This window comes from Rhinolophus sinicus, linkage group LG10, assembly GCF_036562045.2.
Source record: "Rhinolophus sinicus isolate RSC01 linkage group LG10, ASM3656204v1, whole genome shotgun sequence".
Lineage (NCBI taxonomy): Eukaryota > Metazoa > Chordata > Mammalia > Chiroptera > Rhinolophidae > Rhinolophus > Rhinolophus sinicus.
The window spans coordinates 61,645,965-61,670,876 of record NC_133759.1 but is presented as its reverse complement, the minus strand read 5'-3'; the positions used below and the strand labels follow the sequence as shown (position 1 = coordinate 61,670,876).

Sequence of the window (24,912 nt, the reverse complement as noted above, 5' to 3'; positions counted from 1 at the left end):
TGTATTTCTTAATCTGGATTTTTAACATCCTTTATAAAAAATGCTTCACCTTTCCATGGTACAGAATGGGCAGCTGTACAAGCCACATGAGTTTGTCCCTCTGACTATGGCTGATTGGGCAAAGGTTGACATGTGACCCAAGCAGGGCCAATCATATTTAGTCTTTTTCGAGAATGCATTTAAGACACAGGAACCAAGTCAAATATTTGTGGGATATACCATGATGCTGAGTGAGATCAGAGGTGGCACCATAGAAATAAAAGCCTCACAGCAGTCCTTACATAATGGGGGAGCAAAAGCTAAAATCTTTGACGAAGGAACCATTCCACATAGAAGAAAATGAGGGAAACAGAGATCAGAAGCAAAGTAAACAAGATGGCAGCTGCCTAAAGAATTTATGAATACCATGAGGTTTGGTTGAATTTCCTGTTAATTAGAGTCCTCTATTTTCTTAAAAAATAGATTTCTCTATTTTCTTAAAAAATAATTTCCTCTTTACTGTATCTAGCTGGAGTGTGTCTCTCTTACTAACACCTAATGATTCATAAGGAAAATACATAACATGAGCCAATCTAGAAGGTATTTTGTCCTATCTATATCTAGATGCAAAAGAATGGGCCCTCAGCCAAGAGATCCAGGCTCTAATTCCTGCTGTGTGACCCTGAGCAAGTGATTGACTTCTCTGAGTTCTGATTTCCTTACTGAAGAATTTGAAGATCACCTCAAACCTGGATCTAAAATTATGAAAGATAAAGATCGGGGGAGAAATATGTGGTCCTTTTGAACCTTGAACTCATGGCTGACAGAGTCATGTATGACATTGTTTTAAAGATGGTGGTCACAACTTGATATTAGAGTCAGTTACTCTGGGATCAAGCGTCAGTCGAGTCATGACTTACCAGCTATGAGACCAATGGAACATCATTTAACCCTTCTAAGCCTCAGTTTCTCAATATTAAAAATGGGAGAGAAAGTATATCTGCCCTAATGATTTCTGTTTCCTGGTCTTCAAGCCCTATGCTCCACTCCCACACTGAACAGATAGGGCTGACTTGTATAACCAATAGCATACTGTGGAAACAATATGCATAACTTCTGAGGTTAGGTCATAAAAGAAAAGGTCATTTTGGCTTCTGTATTATTCTCTTGGATCACTCACTCTGGGAGAAGCCGGCTGCCATGTGGTCAGAACACCGAACTCTGACAGAGGGGCCCATGTGAAGAGGTACTGAGCTACCCTCTAACAGCCATGCGACTGAGCCATGTGAAAACCATCCTCTGGCACCAGTCAGATCTTGACCGCAAGCATATGAGAGACCCTGAGCCAGAACCACTCCACTAAGTTAAATTCTTGACACCCAGACATTGTGAGATAATGTTTGCTGTTTAAAGCTGCTAAGTATTGAGCGGGGGGTAATTGTTACACAGCAATAGATAATTAAATGAAATAATGCATGAGAAGTGTTTAGCACAGTGCTTGGCACGTGGTGACCATTTGGGGCACTTCTACCTGGTCATGAGTGTGTAGGAAGCACCCAAGCCATACCTGGCATATAGTGAGTGCTCATTGAATACGCATTCCGTGAGTGTTAGGTATCGTTATCTTCACTACCATTATCACCGTCATCATTCCATATGACCTCAATCCAAAGTCACTTGCCAAATGAGCTGGATCCTCAAATTTCTTCCCTAAAATGTTAAAGTAGAGCTATCTAAAAATCCCAAAGCCAGAGAAACAAGAATTCAAACTCTAGGTTGAGGGCTGGCATCTTTGTAGCTTTCCAATACTTTGAGTGCACCTTGTTCATTATCCTGAGCCACATTTAGATGCATGGTGAACACCTAGATGAACACCTAGGTGTCAAACCAGCTACTCACCATCGACGCAGGAGGGTCGGTTTCTTGTTGTCCCAGCCACTTTCCCTGGCAGACAGGAACACTTGACTGTTTGCGACCGCTCCTCAATGCGATTCTTATTGCAACATCTGTGTGCGGCTATCACTTCACACGTCCCTCCTTCTGGCAAGAGAGAAAGAATAGGTACACTGATTAGAAATAAGTCAGTGTCCATTTAGGCTTGTGGGGATACGTATGGAGGGTTTGGGGAAAGTGAGAGAAATTAGAGCAATAGTTTCAATGAAGTATAATAGTATTGGATTCTTCTCTTCCGCTCTCTCTATAACCTGTATATGTACATGTAGACAAGATTATACACAAGGTCTGTGGAATGTTGGGAGAGACAACAGGCATGGCGGCACTACACTTCAAATGCAACACAGAGCATGCATGCAGAGCCCTCTAGAAGTGGCAGTTCCGGGCTGGGCACACTGGAAGGCAGTGGAGTAGAAAATGCCTGGCGCTAACACAAAATAAAGATGCTCCCTGAGTTAAGTGCATTATATTTGGGGAGCTCACTCTGGTGTTATCTTTGCATTGACAATTCTCTGAACTCCCACTAATAACAAGCAACTGACCCGCCAGTGAGACAGCACCTGCAGTGGCAGGAAAACTGCCCAGAATTTAGCTCTCCCTCCCATTGCCTGTACACACTCAAGGGGGCTAAATAGAAAAACTAACTGGGGAGTCACTTCCCCAATTCAGATAACATCCAAAAATGATAGAAAGAATCACTGGAGAGAATGGGTATGTGGCACCTCAAACTATACACCCAGGAGTATGGCTTCATTTAATTGTTGCAGGTCAGCCATGCATTCATCAATATTTACTGGCAACATAATAACGTATGTCAGTCTTCACTAAGTTCTTAACAGGTGCACTGCTGGGTCTGTCTAGAGGTTTGTCTTTCCAGCCTGCAGGACATCAGCTAAGCCAGTTCTCCAGGGACACAAAAGATACTCCAAGTGACCAGAAATCAGAAATTAACTTTCCCAACGTTAGATTTTGCATTCAGGAAAAATGTTTTTCATTTATCAAGAACATTTACGATTCTTGGCATTTAGGATTCAGTTGGCAGAAATTGAGCAAGCATTTGTTAAGTAACCACTGTATACAAGTTACTGTGTTATATAACCTGTAAGGAATGTGTATCCAGCCCATACATGGTGGGAACTTAGGAAACATTGATAAAAAGGAGAGGAGGGAGGGCTGATAGTAGGGAGAGAAGGAAGGAGGGACGACTTAAGACACAGCTCTGCCCTGTCCTGAGAACTTACAGTGTAATGCAGGGGTGGGAGTGGGGTGATTTTACTATTTGTCCTCCCCACTAATGATACTTGGCAAAGTCTGGAGACATTTTAAGTCATCATTATTGGTGGACGGTGGGTGCTACTGACATGTAGATGCTAGGGATACCGCTAAACATCCCACAAGGCACAGGCCAGCACCCCACTACAGATAGTTATCTGGCCCAAGTGTCAATAGTGCTGAGGTTGAGAAACCTTGGTTTAATATGATAGAAACACTCACAAGAATCTCTGACTTAAGGCAGAATACATCTGCCTCCCTCAATGGGAGGAAAGAGTTTGGGCTTTCAAAACAGCTTAGTTTAGTCTGAATCTCAGCTCTGTCACTTACTATCTGAGTGCCTGAGTTTCTGCATCTGTAAAATAGGTACAATAATAACACCTGCCTCATAGGGTTGTGTGAGTATAAATCAAGATAACAGTGAGATTAGCACTAAGCCTGACACAGAGTAAAGTGACCATATAGGCTACCTATGGTAATAATATCCAGTCACATTAATGTATTTCTTTGGGGATGCCCCCCTCCTTTCTGCCTCAGAACCTTTGCAAATAGGACTTCTCCTGGAATATTCTCTCCTACCTCCCAACCCTTCATACACCACCTTCAACTCAGAAAATACCCCTCGCTTTCACCACTTTTCATTCTCTCAGCACCCTACACATTTCCTTGCATAATTGTAACCAATGGTTTGCTACCTCAGGCAAGCTTGGTCACAGTCAAGGTTGCTGCTTGTCTCCTCAAAGCCCTATTGTCAACAAATCCTATAGGAACTCCTATAGGTATTCCTTCTGGTTGAATGAATAAAGAATAAGTGAACTAATGAAAATTAACACCATGTAAGTACCAACATCTGGGGACATAGGTGGAAGGGGACATTCATTCATTTGTGAAGAATTAGGAAGGCTTTTTAAGTTATGAGTTGAAAGGTAGGGCAGGGGTTCAACAGGGGAGGGTGAAGGGGAAGCATTTTGCTAATGTGAGAGGCTGCGGCATTTTTATTAAAACAGACTCTTAATTATAGAACAGTTTTAGATTTACAAAAAACTAGTGATGATAGTACTGAGTTCCCATATATGCCAAACCCTATTATTTCCTATTTTTATGCCCTAAACATTAACATCTTCTATTAGTATGCTAAATTTAAACCAATATTGATACATTATTATTAACTAAAGTCTATGCTTTAATTTAGGTTTCCTTAGCATTTACCTAATGTCCCTTCCTGTCCTTTCCTGTTCCAGGATCCCATTCAGGATACTGCATCACATTTAGTTGTCTTATCTCCTTTGGCTCCTCTTGGCTATGACAGTTTCTCAGACATTTCTTCTTTTTTTTATGACCTTGACAGTTCTGAGCAGTGTTGGTCAGGTATTATATAAAATGTCCCTCAAATGGGATTTTTCTGATGCTTTTTTCATGATTAAACTGAGGTTATGTGTTTAATGGAGGTAAAGTGCCATTCTCATCACATCACATCAAGGGAACATATTGTCAATATAACGTATCACTGTTAATGTTGACCTTGATCCCTTGGCCCAGGTAGTGCTTGCCAGATTGCTGCATCCTTACCTTCCCCTAACCCCACTCCTTTCTACACTGTTCTCTTTGGCAGGAAATCACCATGTGTAGCCCACACTTAAGAAATGGGAGTTATGTTCTATCTCCTTGTGGGTCGCACATCGACTAAAATTATTGGGAATTCTTCTGCATAACATATTTGTCTCTTCTCTCGCATCCATTTATTTTTGTTTATTATATCAGTATGGACTCACGGATATTTATATTTTGGGTAATAATCCAATACTATGTTATTTATTTTGTTGCTCAAAATATTCCAGCTTTGGCCATTGTGAGCTCTTTCAGCTTGTTTCTGTGTATACTTACCACCACCCCTTTTTTTGAGCACTTCCTTAATTTCTGGCCCTACAAGATGCTCTAGGCTTATCTTAGTTATTTCCTACCGTGGTCCTAGAATCAACCATTTCTCTAAGGAGCTGTTCAGGCTGTTTTTATATTTATTTATTTTTATTAAAAATTTTTAAAATTACTGTTGACATTCTATATTATATTATTTTCAGATATACAGCATAGTGGTTAAACATTTATAACTTATTAAGTGATCCCCCTGATAAGTCTTGCACCCATCTGACACCATATATAGTTATTACAGTATTATTGACTATATTCTGTAAGTTGTACTTTACATATGTGTGACGGTTTTTTAACTGCCAATTTGTACTTCTTAATCCCTTTACCTTTTTTACCCAGCTCTCTAACTTCCTCCTATCTAGCAACCATCAGTTTGTTCTCTGATGAGTTTGATTCTTTGTTTATTTTGTTTTTTAGGTCTAACATATAAGTGAAATCATATGGTATTTGTCTTTCTCAGTCTGACTTACTTCACTTAGCATAATATCTTCTAGGTCCATCCATGTTGTCACAAATGGTAAGATTTCATTCTTTCTATTGTCTATACCATGTTTTCCCGCAAATAAGACCTACCCTGAAAATAAGCCCCATTTAAGATCGTCAGCCAGACGGCCGTATTTAGTACGTTATGACGATGTTGCAGAAGAAGATGACATGACTGTATTTGAATAAATGTAGATTGTTGTACATCAAAAAATAAGCCATCCCCTGAAAATACACCTTAATGCATCTTTTGGAGCAAAAATTAATATAAGACCTGGTCTTATTTTCGGGGAAACACAGTATGTACCACCTCTTCTTTATCCATTCATATTTTGATTGGAACATTTAATCCATCTACATTTAAAGCAATTACTAACAGGTATGTGGTTATTGCCATTTTATTAATTGTTTTCTGATTGTTTTTGTAGTTCGTTTCTGTTCCTTTCTTATTCTCTTGCTCTCTCTTCTCTCGTACGAGGCATGATTAAACAATACAGATGTTTAAGTAAAAATAATTTATTACAGTAAAAGACATATTGCCATTAATCCCCCTCAAAACACTCCCCTTCACTTTGAACATACTTATCCCATCGTTCTTGGTTTTCACGGTCAGCTGTTGTGGGGAATCCTCTTCCCTGCACAGGTGCTCCCGGTTGGGGAGCCTGGTGTGTGGCTGGGACCCCACCCCTGATTTCACTCCTCAGGAGGGACCTCGGCAGCTGAGATAACCCTCCTGATTCTTAACACGTTGCGTATGGATCACGAGAATCTTCGTTTTTTTCTGAGCCATGCGTTAAGGGTGGATAACGAGAATTTCAAAAGATTGGGCAGAGAGCAGTGCGAGGCCAAGACAGGGAGGTGAGACGAGTGGCGATAGGGAACCAGCTGTGAAAGTGCCTACGCAGCGGGCCCCCAAGGAAGACAATCCGGCCAGGCTCTCGGGAGATTTGGCCACGCATCATCTGGAGCCCATAGTGGGAAGAGGAAAGAAAAAATATCACACATGGGTGTGTAAAGTGTGCGCATCAAAAAAAGTGAGAAGTGAAACTCAGTACATATGCAATTTTTGCCGTGTCCCACTGCACAAAGGAAGCTGCTTTCTGCAGTATCACACCAGGAGGGATTACTAACATCATAGGTGAGTAAATCCTAAAAAATTCCATAGAAAAATAATAAATGACATAGAAGCATTTACGCTTTAAAGAGAAGAGTGCATTTTAAAGTAGTTTCTTTTAAAAACCTGCCGGCACAGAGGGGTATGAGGGATTTAAACCCCGCCGTACGCAACGTGTTAACTGAGATGCATGAGTGTGGGATCAGCCCATTTCATGTCTCTGCCCCTCCTACCAGTCTCGACCTGGATTTTTTTATATACTTAGTTATAAGACTTCTGTTCAGCTAGCCTTCAGGTGGTTCTCAAGCGTGGTTGTTCTGTAACTTAGTTCTAATTTTGATGTGGTCGTGGGAGGAGGCGAACACAGTGTTTACCTACTCTGCCAATTTGACTGGAAGTCCCAGTCAGGGTATTTTAAAAAATACATTAAAGTAGACAGAGCTGAAGACTTGAGATAGGATTTAATTAGAGAGGGCTTTCCTCTCCAGGGAGAGATCTTGGTGTGATTCTATGTTGCAATGCAGCACAAATGGGGATTTGAAAGCCAAGTAGTGATGTGATCTGGATATTGCTCTAGAGTGACCACCCTGGGTGCTGTTTGCAGGAGTGGTTAGAGAAGTGCATGGTGGCAAAGCAGAGGGAACAAAAGGCCAATGCAAAATTATGAGCAGGAAGTAAGGAGGCTTGAACTTAGATCATGGAAAGAGCATCTCAGTCTTGCCACATGCCCATCACTGGCATTAAAGTTAATGGAACAACAGTGCTAATCACACATTACAGTCTTTAACCCAGACACCTGAAATCAGATCATGTTAGCTCATAATTGTCGGCTGCAAGTACCCTCAGTCAAGTCAGTAATAGCTGGTTCTATACTATACACCAATTTAAAGTCATCATTTGGCTTTAATGCAAGACTGAAGCAACATTTATGACTGAAAATAGCACAAGGCATATGAAAGCTCCCAGGGCATACCTTGAATCTCATTTGATTTACAGTCAATCCAGCAGACACAGCGACAGACATGCCAGATTGAGTTACTGCACTGAGTTAAATAATATGGAAAAGAAGGTAGCCACTGGAGGTCCAGAGCCAGTCCCTCATAGCACAATTGTAGATGAGCCAAAAGGACAGTTTCATGTCATCTCAGCCCTCACTGCCATTTAGTGAGCTCTCAGTTGGGTGCTGGGCGCTGCACCTGGCACTTTACGTACATTAATTATAAACTTCTCAGCAACCGTACAAGGTATTGTCCCCACTTCACAGATAAAAAGCTGATGCTCAGAGCAGTTGAATAACTTGCCCAGGGTCACAGGAGTGTGACTCAGGTGTGTTGAACTCTAAAACTCATACATTTTTGCATCTTGTCACAAGTCGTCATTATTTGTTGATGAAAAACTTGCAAAAGGAAGTCTGACCCTTTGTTTAGAATGGTTACCAAGGTTAACTATCTGATCTGTCCTCCCCTAATCCCCCAATCAAGTTTTTGACCTCATTTGCTACCACCTTTCTCTCCTTTCCTCTGTTCCAGAAGGAATGGTTTTCTTGTAGGCTACAGCTTGAACATGGCAGACATGATTTCCTCTTAGGGTTGCTCTAAACCCAGGGTGGTGTTGCTGTAAATAACAGGCTATTCTGGTCTTGACAAGTTGAACTATATACCACCTGGGACTCTCTTCCAGCAGATCTCTGGCTCATTCTCTCACCTCTGCCACATATTTGCCCACATGTCACTTTATCAAAGGCACATTTGACCACCCTACTGAAATCCTAATTCCCTTAGCCAGCATTCACGATCTCCCTTACGTTGCTCTGTGCTCCCACTCCCACCTCCAGGGTAACTGTGACTTTCAAATATAGTATATGATTTATTTATTAATTATACTTATTGTCTGTGTGTTTCCCCCCTGGAATGTAATCTCCTCAAGGACAGGGATTACTACCGTTCTCTTTATTAAACATTGTCTGAGGCATATTATTCTTAGGATTTAAAAAGTGCATCTAATATACATTTCATTTAATCTACAAAATAGTTCAAAGACAGAAATAGGACTATTGTTATCACTATTTTTAGTGAGGATGCAGACTCAGAACAGCCAAATGACGTGGTGATATAACTAATGATGATAATAGTATCATGATAGGTACTAACCATTTATTGAGTATTTACTATGTATCTGACACGACTGTAGATACATTATAAACATTCAATTTATATTTTTGCTCGCAAAGGACCAGTGAGGTTATATGATTCCCTTATTTTACAGAGGAGGCTTAACTGAGATCAAGAGTAGCTTAAACACTTGCCCATGTTTTACCTAGTAAGTACGTGGCAGCATCCGAACCAGAACCGGATCCTGTGACCTCATGTACAGTGCCCTTTTCCTGGTCCCAACACATACTACCATGTCTCTGAAAAGGGGAGGAGAGCTCAGTCACTGGGAATTGACAAGTGCTCCATTTTCATTAAAACCTTGTTGATGAAGTCAATGACCCCAGACCACATCTTCCTCAGGCTCACAGATGATGGATTTGCACACTGGAAGCCAGAGAGGTGCTGCTCTAAATAACAAGCTCATGTGGCCATGACAAGTTGTACTATGGCTTCAATTATACCAATTGAAGCCATAGTACAATGTGGGGCCCAGACCTGGGGCTCGGAGGCCCACAGGACCATGACATTTAGAAAGTTTGATTGGTGCCATCATACTCAAATCTCCTGATTCCCAAGGTTTATATTTGTGACTGATCCTAGCCTTAGTCAATCAGAGAAATCTAATTTTTCAATCTATCCCGACCACGCAACCTGGCTCCATTGACTTGTGTTGAACAAAAATACTGGATTTTTGACAGGACAAGGCTCACATTTGTGGTCCTTTGCTTGGAAATTTTCAAGTTATCCTTTGTGCCGCTGTATAGATTATCTGAGGGAGCTCAGTTATGTCCATTGGAGGAAAAGAGAAAGCAGCTCTAGTTATTTGATTTTGTAACGTTCAGTATAATAATCTATTCTTCTGAGATTCCTCTGCTAAGGAAAAAGTGAAAACAACTTACTTAGCTGATGATCAGCTCTTTAAAGCTAGTATCAAATGACAAGTATTTGTTAGATGGATGCATGGATGGAAGGATGGATGGATGGATGATTGAACAAGATGAAAAGTGAATTACAAATCTGTCACAGATTTTTGCACAGTCAAATAGTAATGAACTGTTTTTTGAGAAGGTTGAATGTCTTTGGTAAAATAGCGTATGGTAAGCTTGTAAGATACATTTCCATCTCCCAATTTCTATCTGTTTTTACTTCCTGGCTATACCGGGAACCCAAATTTACTTTGTCTACCCAAGACTCAGTGATAAGCTGATCCAATTCTGTGGAAAGAAATAAAATTCTGCACTTCTTCTATAATCACGGGGATGGATTTCTCAAGACCCCCTGAAACTGACTTTTAAGTCTTAGTTATTTTCGTCATTTGCTGGCTGCTTGAAAAAGGGGACTGGAAACCAAAACATTCCCCAGTTTTGTCCCCAGTGAAAGTGAAGAAAAGTTAGGTTTGTCATAACCCTTTCTGGGAACTAGAAAATTGTCTATTTAAACATAGTATTTATCTGCATTTTAAAGATTACCTATACTTTGAAACGTAAGTGACAAGGTTATTGCAAAACCATAATGATAATATCTGTCATGTAAATGCCTTTCATACTTTGGTGTCAATGCCAATCCATTCCTAAATTTTATCTCAGTCCAAGTCAAAATGATTTCAAGATGATTTATGGTCTCTTAAAGCAGTCATTTAAGTGCTCAGGAAATTGAACTTCCTTTTTTTCTTTTTTTTTTTTGCTTATGGATTATCTGTAAAATGGTTTCTTTTCTGTAGATCCAGCAAATAAGACAGGTGAGGTAACCTACTACCTACCAGCTAATGGCAGAGAATGTGGCATAAGGAACAAGCCAGTATGGAGGTTGTCTGTACTATTAATGTTTTCCAGATTATTGTTTCTATCATCACTTTTCTTTGTCTATAGAAAACACATCTAAAATAAAATATGAGAAATCCTCATACCCAAAATCTAGCTTTATAAGGGGTGCCATTGCTCTGTCAGATGAAAAATAAATGCAATAATTATCTGGCTAACACAAGCTATCTGAAAAAGTTAGATGTGTAGAGGGCGGACCTCAATGTCCCAGTTCTCCCTTCTCCACAGGTTTTCAGAAACCTGCTTCTCACTCCCTTTGTCTATGTTCCCTCAGGTGGTGACGGGCAGGTGCCCTGCAGGGAAGCTCCATGGGGCAGCCCTCCACTTCCCCTTTTGCTCTTAAGCTTAGGTTTGTCAGAACTCTTGAGTACATTATCAAAACCCATTTTTAACAGGAAGAGAAAGTTTATAATATCCAAAAAGGAAAAAAAAGATAGCATTTCAAGATTATTTCTGGCAGCAGCAACTCTCTTGGAGCTGGAGAAGTTAAAAAAAATGTCAAGCCCAATATGCTTCTAGCAACACTCCCTCCTTCCCAGCTCTATGTATCATTGTCTCGCTCTATTCAAGCGAGGAAATACAAAGAAGATAAATTGCTAAGGATAACATTTCCTTTAAAAAGAGTCCCCACTGATGACAATTATATTCATGATGAGAATGGAAGATGAGGTTAGGAATGACTGGCAGGCAGATGGCTAAAAACTTGAAGATTGGCATCACAAAACAGAGTTTGCCCCAGAATGAACATCTAATAGAAATAGCTTATGCCTACCGACTGGATTGCTCTGGGCTACAAATTGGGTCAACAGTTTAAGGATGGGCACTTGTGGGAAATTGCTAATGTCTAATTCTTTTCATCTGCCAAGGAATTTGACATTCAGTAGTATCCTTTGGTGTTGATGGTTTCACGTCCATGATTGAGCATAGCCAAGCAATTCAAAATTATCACAACACCAGGTTTTCTGGGAAAAAAGATGCTAGTGGAGAATGTAAAGTTGGACTACAAACAAATTATCTTTAAAAAACAGGCAACATAAGTCTAAACGGTGTAAATTTTTTTTTTGCCCCTGTATTCACTATTAAGGTCTTTAGGTGGTTTCCTTGAACATACTGTAAGATAGATTCCCCTGTTATACAATCCTACAACCTCTCATAATTGTCCCACAATGATATTCACAAGCATTATTTTGGCATTTTTTAAATAACATTTTTGTTTTCTTATAGAAAGTAAAAGCAGCGAGTCTTTTTTTTTTTTTTTTTTCACCACTTATCCCCAGTACTGGGCCTGTGTCTGGTCTGTAAATATTTGATGAATGAACCTATTCCCCAAAGACTATCTCTTGACCTCCACTGTGTGTTCCCTTTTACTGTAGGTCTCCTGATTGGAGTAACTGGTTCACTGCCAGTCTATCCTGTTGGACTGGACAATCCATGACAGCAGGAACGACTTCTTGTTTATATTTTTATCCCTATTGCTTGGTATAAGAGTAGGCATTCATGCTTTGCTAAATGACTGAATGATTAAATTACTGATTGATGGAAGAGAGAGAGAGAGAGAGAGAGAGAGAGAGAGAGCAAAGAAGCAGAGGAAGAAAGAAGGAAGGCAAGGAATAAGAGGGGAGGAAAAGGAAGAGAAAGAGAAAAGAAGAGAAGAAAGACTGAATATCAATTAATTATCTTTTCCTCTTTTCTCTTTTGGAATTTTCTCTGAGTATCCATTATGTAGTCTTTTTAGAAAGCAAACCTGAATGTTACATATAGTTTTTGCTAAGTAACCTTCTACGTCTTCTTGAGAGAAAAGGACTTGATTTGGGGTAAAGTCAAAACGTACAAATAAAATATTTTCATTCTAAGTAAAATGACTGGAGAATGAAATAACAATTAAGAGTAACCATAAGAAAACTTCAATCCTCATTAGTAGTTAAGTCAGGCTATATTTGCTTATAGCAGAAGGTAACTGTTGGAGAAAATGAATAAAACATAATTAAGGAATATTAAGCCTGACATGATTATTCTGATCCTTGCATTTTCAGTTTATTACAAATGGTTCCTTTCCTTAAAAGCTATTGTCTGTGAGAAAAAGCACAATTTTTTTTTGAGATTCACTTTTACAGTACTTCTTAATCAAGGCCTTATAAATAACTCTCCTGGCATCTATTGTAGTCAATGTCAGAAACGCATATTTAAGACTGTGTTAAAAATGCTTTATTGACCCAACGGACTGGAAGGAAACTCCACATGTGTTTGTAAATCATTGACAAGAGAGGTTCTAATAAATCTTTGAGCATGTATTGGTCAAGGACAGCAAGATGGCTGCTTGATTTGTTTATGCTCGAGATTAAACAAACTACCATCTCCCTCCTAGGGCTCTGGGGTAGATAGAGGACAGACAAATGTAGGAAAAAGGAACAAATTCTGGGCCTGACAGACATGATTGAGGCAGTATAGCATAAAGAATAAGATTGCAGATTCTAGAGCCAGGCTGCCAAGATTCAACTCCTGGATCTGCTGCTTCCTATTATTTTCCACTCTATGCCTCAGGGTTCTCCTCTGTAAAATGTGGATAATGAAGCATTAACTTCATAGAGTTGTTTTATCTAAATGGGTATGAGAATTAAATAAGTAAAGTGGTTATAATACCTGGTTCAGAATATGCACTGAAAGATATTCTGCTTAACAGTAACACTACTGGAAATATCATCTTTGAGTAGATTACGATTAGTGGAAAAAAATTGCACTCATCATTTTTTCTTCTTCTTTTCACCAACATGGACCTCTCCTCATACCCATCTCCCTACTCTCACCCCAGGCCAATGACCGGGACACTATATTTAGACATTACTATCCCCCTAAAGTAAGATTGCTAAAAGTAATGTATACCACAATAAATTCAACACCCGTCTCATAAACATCTCCTTTACATTTTTTTTTTAAAGAAGAAAATGGCTTAAACATTGGATATATTGAAATTCTACTGCAAAATCATTTTAAATAACTGCTCTAACAACGTGGAAATAAAGTTTACTCAAAAATGCACCAATGAGGTTACGAGGAGAACATCCTTGATTCTTTACTGTTCTTTAAAGACTTTAGAACTTTTCTTCTTTTCCTATAAGGATGCCTTGGATGGCTTTAGGGAGGAGAACTCAAGTACTGGTTTGGGTACCAGATTGCCTTTGTGCTATTCTCAGATCTGCCTGAGAATTTTGTTAAAATATGGCTGAGAACATAACATCTGACTCAAATTTGCATGCTTGATCTGGACTTGCCTTCAATATACTGCAAATTCTTGCAACCATAGAAATGACTTATTGCCCAGGAAGGAAAGCCACTCAAAGGCTGGGAGGCTGTTGAAACAACTGAAGGGGAAGCTTCTACCTCAAACTGGGGCACTTACTCTAGATGTTGATGTAAGTTTCTGGAAACTAAATCACAGCATCAGTACCTTTAAGTTTCCCTGGGCTATGGTCTAAAATAAATAATATTCTATTATTTATAAATAAGTAAATAAATCATATCCTATTATTGTGAGTAGGGAAAGAGTTGAAATGAAATAATACTTAGAAAAATATCTATGTCTACTGTCCCCCTCTATGCTGCAACATTCTCAGTGTAAATCCTGCCTGGATCTCTCTGAACCCTGTGCTTCAACCTACATCACTGGTCAAGTTGGGTGACAGTGTATCAGGCTTTACTTCTCCGTTGTAGGCCTTTAAGGCTGGGGAAAAGGTGGAAACAATTTCTAGGAAAGAAACAGGCAGTCCTTTTCAATATAAATCACTCCTCTAGCTATACTAATTTCTCTAAAATTATCTGAAACATTGACATGAAAGGTTGAATTCATTAATATTTTAATGATATTTCAAATAAGATCATTTAAGTTGTTAGCTGGGTGATGTGGAGAAAGTCATAATCTCTAAGCCCTGGTCCCTGGTAAGCAAAACACCTAACTTAAGGGATATTGTGAGCATTAAACATTGTATATTAAAAGTAATTACTACACCAAGCAGCACCCAGTAGGTGCACTATAAATAAAAGCTGACATTCTTATTATTAGTAACGTAAAAATGAAATCCAATTTCAAAGACAACGCTGGAGGCAGTCACAATCTGACATGAGTTTTGATGGAAGGATAGAATTCTGAAAGGCTGGAAAATGGAGGCATTTACCAGTAAGGCCTCAGGACAATTCTGTCAAATGTTTCAACTGTTCATTCAATGGTGCTTGGTCTAATATGCTTACTACATTGCATCTTTGCCTTATCTGCTCCTATATCTTTATTCATTTTTGTTGTATAACATATAAACAGGAATACACTCAAAGAAAGAAGCCCCCAAATAATCATGAACTATTTTTATTCTCTTAAAATAAGATTCTTCTATTATCTCTCACAGGTAAGTGAAATGGATGTTAAAGGAACATGGACAGTGATAATATACAAACTCCATTATGAAAACATAAAGTACAGCCAACAAAATAAAATGGACAATGTGGTGACTGCAAATCCATCACCTCTAAACCATAACTGTTTTATGATATTTTTCTTCCAGCTAAACAACAACAAAATGCCCATAGAATAACATTCCTGAATTGGCTTAGAAGCAAAGACAAGAAGATCGGGATACAGTTTGAGATAATCAAGGGAGAAGTGTCTGCCAAATACTATTCCCTGGAAGAAGCACTCTCACGTTAGAGTTTGATGCCCCCTCAGTCTGATGTCCTCTCGCTGAGCCATAAACTGATCTTAAATTACAAGTCCCTTTTGTGATACCTATAGGAGAACCACATGAAAATCCATAGATGGTAGAGTTTACTTCCATCAATGGGCTAAATTATTTTCAAACTCCTAAGTGAATAATTAAAGGTTATGGAAATCTGTTATACAAACACTAAAATTAGTGTTTTGATTGTATCTACTGAAGTCTATGATGAAGGGTCTTATGAGGAAGTGGTCTCTACAGTATCAATGGTTGGGCTTTTGTATGTTCAAGAGCGTCCACATGTGGTAGGACAGTTGAGCATAGTTTTTAAGATTGGATTTTGAAGCCATGTTGACTGTTTTTAAATACTGCCTTCACCCTCTATTAGCGATATTTACCTCAGGGAAATTATTTAAGTTTTCTATTCTTAGTTTCCTCGTCTGTAAAATGAAGAAAATAATAGTACTTTCATGATGAGGTTCTTGTGAGGCTCAGTGAATGAACATGGGCAAAGCCCTTCTATCTGTTTCTGAGATATAAGAACAACGAATTTATATTCTTGCTATTATTAATTTTGACTGCGGCAGCAATTAGGGCTACTCAATGACTATCTCTGGCTCTCCTCCGCCTTGGCTATGCTAGTACCTAGTCCTCCTGTGGAATGTGGGCCACGTGTTTATTTCTGTGTTAATAGAAGTAACGGATCACTTCCATGCTGAGCTTTTAACTCCCTGGGCAGGACGCTCCAGGACTGTCTTTCTGCTGGTGTGGCAACATGAAATATTTTAGATCAGGGATCAGCAAACTTTTCCTATAAAGGTCCAGACAAAAAATAGTTTTGGGTTTGTTGACCATCTTGTCTCTGTGGCAACTACCAAATTCTGCTGTTGTAATACGAAAGCAGCCATAAATAATATGTAAACAAATGAGAGTGCCTGTATGACAATATAATTTTATTTGTGGAAGCTGAATCTTGAATTTCACATAATTATTATATGTCACAAATTTTTCCTTTAGATATTTTTCCAGTCACTGAAAAAGGTAAAGACCATTCTTAGCTCGCAGGCTGTACAAAGCAAATGGTGAGCTAGATTTGGCCTCTGGGCTATAGTTTGCTCACCACTATTTTAGTTGATGGCTGCTGTAGTAATTCTAGTCTCTGTGTAACTCTTAGAAACATACCCCCACTGTTGAACCACAAGGGCCATGTTGCGTGTTCAGGAAATATATATTTGTTGTTTTAAGCCAATGAGATTTGGGGTGGTTTGTTGTTGCAGCTTAAAACAGCCTAATCTGAGTAATATTATTTTTTAAGATGACGAGAATAAAAGAGGTATACTAATTATCTCTTAAGAGTGTTTAAATAACTTCTGTAAATGTATTTAATGATAACTAGTGTGGAACCATCTCCAAGGCTTTTACCTGTAAAATACAGTCTTTCAAATCTATGCCTTCCATGAAGAAACAGAAGGAGATAAAGATGCTTTGCTTAGCTTCCTCCTCTGTGCACACATCTCATCCAAGCCAAGTATCTTGGCTCTTGTCATCTTGGTATTTTATTGGTTTCACATAGAGGTAATAATAAAAATATATGTTTGTTTATGTCATGAGATTGTGCCTCACAGCCATAGCCAGGGAGATCAGAAAACACACATTTAAGGGAAAAGAGGGCAACGGAAACTCTGATTTGTGTTACACATTGTAGAAGTCACTAACTATGACTCAGGTAGAAAAACTTATTACTTCTCTTTTTGACAGTGATGACAGTTTAATAGTATTTGACTCTACCAAGTTACATAAAGCGTCCTGAGGCTCTGAAAGGGGACTGTTTATCAAGATGATAAACAAGGTTTCATTTTCTCCCTGGTTGCATGGATGTGATCAGAAGTCTAAGGCCATCCAAAATCACTTAGCCTGGCCACCAGGCAGACATTAAGCTACTCAGGACCATCTGTGCTTGAAATGAGCTCCACTTAATGGACCTTCTCTGAGCACGTCAGCACAAATGGAGGTCTGTTTGCATGAGTGCATGAGCGCTGGGGCATTCAGTCAGGACATAGTGGCTGGGGGAAGGGGGTTAGTCATACTAGAAGCCCTGCTCTCCGGGAATCTCATACTTATTTCAAACCACAGAGCTACTTCTGCCTCCTGGGCTGGATATAGCAGGCTGGATAAATTCTGGATAAACATGCTGGGAATGGAGAATGAGTTTGTATGGGTAAGTATAAGAAGACACACTTATGAAATAAGTGTTAGTTCTCACTATTGTTACCATTATTATTGTCGCGTGTGTCAGTCATTAATGTGGTTAATTATTTCTACTCTGTAGCAGGTCCCTGTTCTTTCTGCCTGCCTAGCAGGCATTCCCACTTCTATTGGTGACTGCTTCTTGGTTTTCTTTGGGGCACCAATGGATTTTTTCCCCATTCTCAGCTCATGGAGTTTTGGTAGTACTGTTTCTACCCCTGATCCAGGAGAGGGCATAAGATTGAAAACTAGTTAAGTGAATCATACATTCTCTCGTGACCACATGATTTCTATAAGAGCTGGTATCTGGCCCAAGTCACACACAATGAGATCTCATTGTAAAACAGTTATTCTTGGGAAAATGTAATTTTTTTCTACATGTGTTTCTGCTGCGACTGTGTGAATCTGAAGCTTGCCACTCTCTTAGTACCATGATAGAAAAGCCTACAAACGAATAGCGTCAGCCAAGAGGGAAGCCTAGTGAACAAGTGGAGGACTTCCTGACACCACTCTTATTCCTGCTCGGTGCAGCTATGCCTGAAGATGGAAGCTCAACTTTAGTCAGTACATGGTTTATTTTTTTTAATTGAATTTGAATTAGATTCTCTGCCATTTGCAATAAAAAGAGTCAGGAAGTAGTTATTCTAAAGGCTCCAAGAGGATTCTTGCAACTATTTTTTCTTCTCTTCTATAAATTTGTTATATGCAGGACCCTATGGTAGGTGCCAAAATTATGACCTGTCTAACAGCCATCTTTTCAGGGAAGCCTTCCTAATTTCCCTTCTAGGTCCCTCACATCTCCTCCTTGCCATTGCACACTCTCAGAGCACTGTGACTTTTTCCATTTCAGTACATTCACAACTGTAATTTTACATGTATTTGCCAAATAATTTGTATTATTATCTACTTCTCCTAAAAAGTAAAAAGTTCTAGTTCTATGAGGCAGAGGACATATCTGTTTTCACTGATCATGTTATCCTGAGTGCCCAGCACATGCCTAACTTGGGAAATCATCTTTTTTCCAACTCAATACTTATTTTACTCTTTTGTATAGATCGAGAACAATAATTTTGATCAGAGCAGCCATATGCCCACACACTCAAAATATTCTTCTGTTCCTCTTATAGCTATAGATGGACACATGACATTTGCTAATGGGACATAAATGAAAGTCTGCTGAGGCTATCTAGGAAGACTTTGTGCTTTTCTCACACAAGAGCTGCCCCATCTACTTACCATGTTCTGCTTCTTCCTGCCTGAACTGTAAGCTTAATGGCTGGGACTAGAGTAGCCATCTTATGCCAATAAGAGGAAAGAATGTCAAAGAAAAAGGCTTTCGAGAATCTTAGCTATTTTAACCTTGAGAGTATTGGGTCACTGAGCCAAAGTCACCAAAACTCTACCCCAAACTTTGTATTGCACAAGAGAAAATAAATTGCCTGCCAATTTGTTTGACTCACCACTCACTTGGGGTTTCTACCAGGGGTGCCAAAAAAAATGTGTACACATGACTTGCATTCATCTTTTGTTATTGGTATATATTGAGTATTTCAATTTTAATATCATTTTTTCCTTTCTTAAAATGCGTATACATTTTTTTTTTGCACTCTCTCTGTTTCTTACAACCAAATGTTCTGATACATTGGCACATGTTGGGATTTTGATAACTACTTTAAAACATGTGAATGAATAAAGGGAAGAAGGAAGTGTCCTTGGCTTCAAAGATCTCGTCAGAGAGTTAAGACAGAGAGAAAAAAATTAGTACTGCAAAGTAGAAAGTAATAAATGTCATGAGACTAGATTGTCTTCATTATCAGAGGTTTCTGAGAAACTAGAAGATACTACCTTCATCCTAGTGGATTAAGTAAGACTTGTTGGAGTACAAGAATTTGATTCAGGTCCTTGGTCCTTCGAGAATGACTTGTTCTTCTGGTGATGGGGGATGAGCATTTTAAGTAGAGTAAGAACAAGTTGAGTAAATGTCCAAGGATGGGGTCTGTGACTAATAGACTCAAGAGTGGTCCCCTGATCATGCTGTCTAATCCTCCCCCCTCAGTTAGGGTGAGACTTTTAGAATATAAACTATGGAATAGAATACAGCCAAGGTAATGATAGAATGTTACTTCTGTGATTAGGTTACATTATGTGGCAAGGATGATATGATGTCACTATCATAATTATTATATCTCTCTCTCTATAAAATCTTGTTATGCACTAGATAGAGTCTCTCTCTCTCTCTCAATCACTGGGTTTGAAGGTGTAAACTGTGATAGAGTCTATGACAAAGTCCCCGTGGCAAGGAATTGCAGGTGGACTCAAAAGAGCTGAGTGGCCCCTGGCCAAGCGTCATACAACCGCCGGAGATGAATTCTGCCAACAATCTAAGGAAACTTGGAAGTCGGTATTTCCTCAGTGGAACCTCTGATGAGAGTCTATATGTCTGTCATCTTATACCCACGTAATATGTTTCCCCTCAAATGTTTTGGAATTAGTTAAGTAATTTCAGGTAAAAATCGCTACTCCATTTGCTATTTGATTCCAGTAACCAAGGACATCTTCCAGAATCAATAACATTTATAAGATTTTTATAGATATAAAAACATAGATTTTGCTCTTTAAGAATCTGATTGTTCAAGGAAGAAAAGAATTTAGTCATTTCACTTTACTGAGTCTAAATATATTTCTTTGTTCTCTTCAGAGTTGTGAGGATAAGATAATGGAATGTAACATTACCTGGGTTCAAGTGCTGTTGGCCCCTTATCAGGGTTGGAATGAGAAGCAGAAGCCATAATGCTCTTACTTGCATAGACTTCGTTTCTAGGTGCACAATGGTTTTGTGATCACCCCGAGAGTCCTTGACTGGATTATCAGCTTGATGTTTTACTTACTAGAAAATTTCGACTTGTCACTTAAACTTCCTGACCTTAATTTACTTGTCTGTAAAATGGCGATAATGGTGACTATCATTTTCTGTAATTGAAACCACTGTTTTTGCTTGCACATACCTCATCCTCTCTTCTTCTGATAAAAGCATGTCAGGTTTCCTCTGAGTAGGGACCACCTCTAGCATATTTTCAGTCCATTCAGTGTAGGTGAATGAAGGCTTCAGGGGTGGGATTGTGACCATAGTCCTTTCCCATCCACAAAGATTACTTGAAGATGGGCTTGTGACCCAATTTGTTTCAATTAGACTGCACTTGAGGACTATGTGGAGATACTGGAAAAAAGCTTTCTTCTTGCTGGACTTGAAGATGTGAGCTGACCTTTGGAGAGATCCTGTGTAACACTGAGGTGACATGGACAATAGTGAAGTGACAGAGAGGGGCCCAATGCTCATGACACATTTGAGCTGCTAGACCTAACACTGCTGGATCTACCTCTGAACATTTCATTTAAGTGTGTCAATACAGTCTCTTCCTTTTATTGTATTTACTTTAGACATTTAGAATTCTGTGTCTTTTTTTACATCATTCCCCAACTCTCTGACACCAGCTGGTATCTAACCATTCAATTCAATTCTGACACTAATTACCTGGAGTTAGTGCCAATCTTGCAGGTTTTAGGGCTCAGTCTCACAATCCTGACATCACTTCAGACACCAGTTGCAAATGGAGTGCCCAAATCTACCACACTTCTGTCTGACTTTGTGATAAATTTGGTGGTCTCATGACCAAACCCCTCCCTTGGGTTAGTAACTTGTTAGAATGGCTCACAGAACTCAGAAATTAGTTTATTTATGCTCACTGTTTTATTAGAATTTGGCTTGGGAATAACCAAATGGAAGAGAGGCATAGAACAAGGCATGGTGGTGGTGAATTGAAGCTTTCATATGTCTCCAGGTATTGCCACCCTCCCAGCACCCCAATGTGTTTACCAACTGAAAAGTCCTTCAAATCCTATCATTTTATGGAGGTTTAATTAGGACGGCATGATTGATTAAATCATTAGCCATTGGTGACTAACTCAACCTCCAACCCCACTGTTCTCCAGAGATGGCAGGGTGAGGCTGATAGTTCCAACCCTCTAGTTATGCCTTGTTTTTTCTAGTGACCAGCACCTATCCTGAAGCTATCTGAGGATGCCCAGCCACGGGTCATGTCATTGCCATAGAAAAGATAATCTTATTACTTCAGAGAATCCAAAGGTTTTAGCAGCTGTGTGACAAGAACTAGGGACAAAGACCAAATATTTTTCTATGATATCACAGGAATTAAGTGTTAGGATTCTAACATTCTATAGCAGTCCCCGCTTATCTGTGGAAGATAGGTTCCAAGACCTCCAGTGGATACCTGAAACCAATCTTATAGATATACTATGTTTTTTCTTATACATACATATCTATGAAAATTTAATTTATAAATTAGGCACAGTAAAAGATTAATAACATTAACTAATAATAAAATAGAATAACTTACTGTAATAGCAATATACTGCAATAAAAGTTCTGTGAATGTGGTCTCTCTCTCTCTCTCTCCATCTTTCAAAATATCTAACTGTATGTACTATACATACAGCATGAATACATTGGACCAAGGGATGGTTTTCTGTCCCTCCCAAGGTGGAGGGAGACAGTGTAAGATATCATAATACTATTTAGAATGGTGCACAATTTAAAATTTATGAATTGTTTATTGCTGGAATTTTCCATTTAATATTTTCAAACAGCAGCTGACCTGGAGTAACTGAAACCACAGAGAGCAAAACTGGGGATAATGCAGGACTACTGTACTTCATAGAGTCCTTGTGAGGATTGAATAAAAAACATTCACATAACGCATTTAGCGCAGAGTCGTTGTTACTGTTACTGTTACTGTTACTGTAACAATGATCTTATTATCCTTTATTATGAAGAGAATGGAATTTTATTATGCTAATATGCATATGGGTCTGCAAGAATTGTTGAATATCTCTAAATTTACTGACAGCAATTGGAAGGGAGAATCAATTAGATACGATTTTCTGAGACACGTACTGCAGACGAAGTCCAAATAACTCACGATATTGATTCCAAGCAACTGATAAACAATCAATTGAATTGACTCATAGTCAACTGGATGGTTGCACCTCTGTTGTTAAGAAATCCCAAATAGCAGAGCCAATGAAGGGATTGGCAAAAAAGTGAAGTCTCCTGGGCTCAGTAATCTGCCCAGGATGGGTTCAAATCCCAACTCTACTGCTTATAAGTCACATAAAGTAGACACATTTCTTAAATTCTCTGAGCTTTATAAAACAGAGTTAGAACACCTTCTTCCTAAGATAACTGTGAAGCATAAATGGAGTAATAAATCTGAACAGCTCAGTACAGCCTGACTCAAATCGTACAACTCTGTAGTCATCATCACTTTTGATGTTTTAATTATATTGACTGACATGAATAAACTCCGTCGACTCTAACGTGATGTAAATTAGACCTTAACATTTTTATGGCCAAACAATATTGATTAACTGTCATTTGAGCAATATAGAAGCAATGTGTAGAAATAAATTAATTTAGACTTTAAGTTGTTTAGACTGAGAGAAAATTTTCCACCTAATGTAAAAGAATGCAATCTTCAAGATAACATATTACACTTATTCCTTTCGAAAAGCCATACATAAATATAATGCGTAACCCTGCAGTTGAGAAGCCTGCAAAAATAAATAAATAAATAAAGACCGTTCCTCTTTTATTAGCTGTCAGTTTGCCAAGCAAACATTTTATGAGTGATAATCCAAAACGTGGAATATGGTGACTGAATTTTTGAGTTCCCCGAAGAAAAACTCATGTAAGTTAATGATTGTAATGAAATAACAGGGAAAATCTGGCCAAAAAGTAGATAAATTTCAACCTATGGCTAAAGTTCTCATCTTCACAGCAAATTATATTCAGGGATAAGCATGGGAATTGAGGCAATTGAGGAGATCTACTTGGCTTGTACCAAATTTCCACTACAGTCAACAGTGCATGAAAGACATCTGGAGGGACATCATGTCCAGACAGGATTTATGAAAATGCCAGGTCTTCATGAGAAGAGCCTTATATAAGGAATGCCTTTCTCCTTTTTTTCCTCCATAGTTTTGCTTAGACCTTTGTCTCAACCACTTTTCACCTGCCAGGCTCTCACCCCTAAACCCATCACTTCCTTTTTTATTTTTTTCAGCACACATTCATTCTTTCAAAGCTTACAGAAGCAATATAAAAACAGTCAAGAGAACAGATTCTGGTCGTTCAGGGTGCAGTTTCACGCCATGGAATCCTTGATAAATTAACCTTCAGTTTCCTGATGTGTTAAATGGAGTTAATTTTTATAAGCATGTAGAAAAATAGTCAGAAACCAGAAAGGTAATCAAAATTACCTTAGAAAATCATTAATTCTGTCATTAGCGTGGAGAGATGCTTACAGTGTAGAAAGCAACAAGAATTAAGACAAAGAGGAGAACAGTAGACTCATGACTGCCAGCCCTTGCTCACTCCAAGGCACTCCTAAGAAGAATGGTAGGGTTAGCACTTTGTAAACTGTTATTCCTTTGTTATTGGTGAGACAGGCTAGCTAGCATGTCCTTAGGTAAGCAGGGAGGTCCCTGGTGGAATAAACAAAGACGGCCTTATCCTAGAACTCCAGGTTTTGAAATCACTCCTTCACTCCAGGACAAAATGTAACAATGCCTAGAGGTTAATCATAATATTCCTTTTGGCCTGACAAAGGGAGCAGATCTCATAGATAAAGAGTGGGTTATTTTGCTAGTTCCTTCAGGATGGGCAAGCAGAACAAACCTCGTAGATGAATTTCATTAAAAGGCACCAGCTCCCCTTCCCCAAACAGGCAAAGGAAGGTATAAAAATAAGAGCTTTTGCCTCAGTCGCTGGGCACCCAAATTCGGGACCACCTCCCACTAGGGAGCTCAGACCTTTTGCTTTCAATAAACTCTCCTCTTTTTAAAACTCTTTGCCTTTCCTGGGTCCGTGTTTCCATCCTTCGGTCTCTTGAGACAGGATCCCGGAACTCACTCACTCACTCACTCACTCACTCACTCACTCACTCCAAAGTCCCCTACATCATTTGGGGACTCATAGAGACATATTCCTACTTCATTGGCTCTAGCTCTCTCCTTCTCAACCACATGTATTTGAGCTGAGTGGGTTCCATGCACACAGAGAGGCATCTCTACTCTCTGTGTCAGAAGACTAGAGTGAGAATCAATTTTACTCTATGCATAGAACGTTAATTATGAACACAAAATAGACTCTCATAACGCTGGTTATGTCAGTTACCAAGCGACAC

General features: G+C 39.0%; 1 protein-coding gene across 2 annotated transcripts in view; it reads right to left on the bottom strand.

Moving 5' to 3' along the window:
• TAFA1 (TAFA chemokine like family member 1) overlaps window positions 1–24,912 on the bottom strand; it is a 558,841-nt gene that overhangs the window by 115,724 nt on the left and 418,205 nt on the right. The window contains exon 3 of one of the 2 annotated variants that reach the window (XM_019711753.2): window positions 1,879–2,016. In XM_019711753.2, the coding sequence (XP_019567312.1) occupies window positions 1,879–2,016 (138 nt within the window). Of the gene's footprint in view, window positions 1–1,878; window positions 2,020–24,912 lie in introns of both variants that reach the window. The other variant, XM_019711752.2, reaches the window with a different exon arrangement.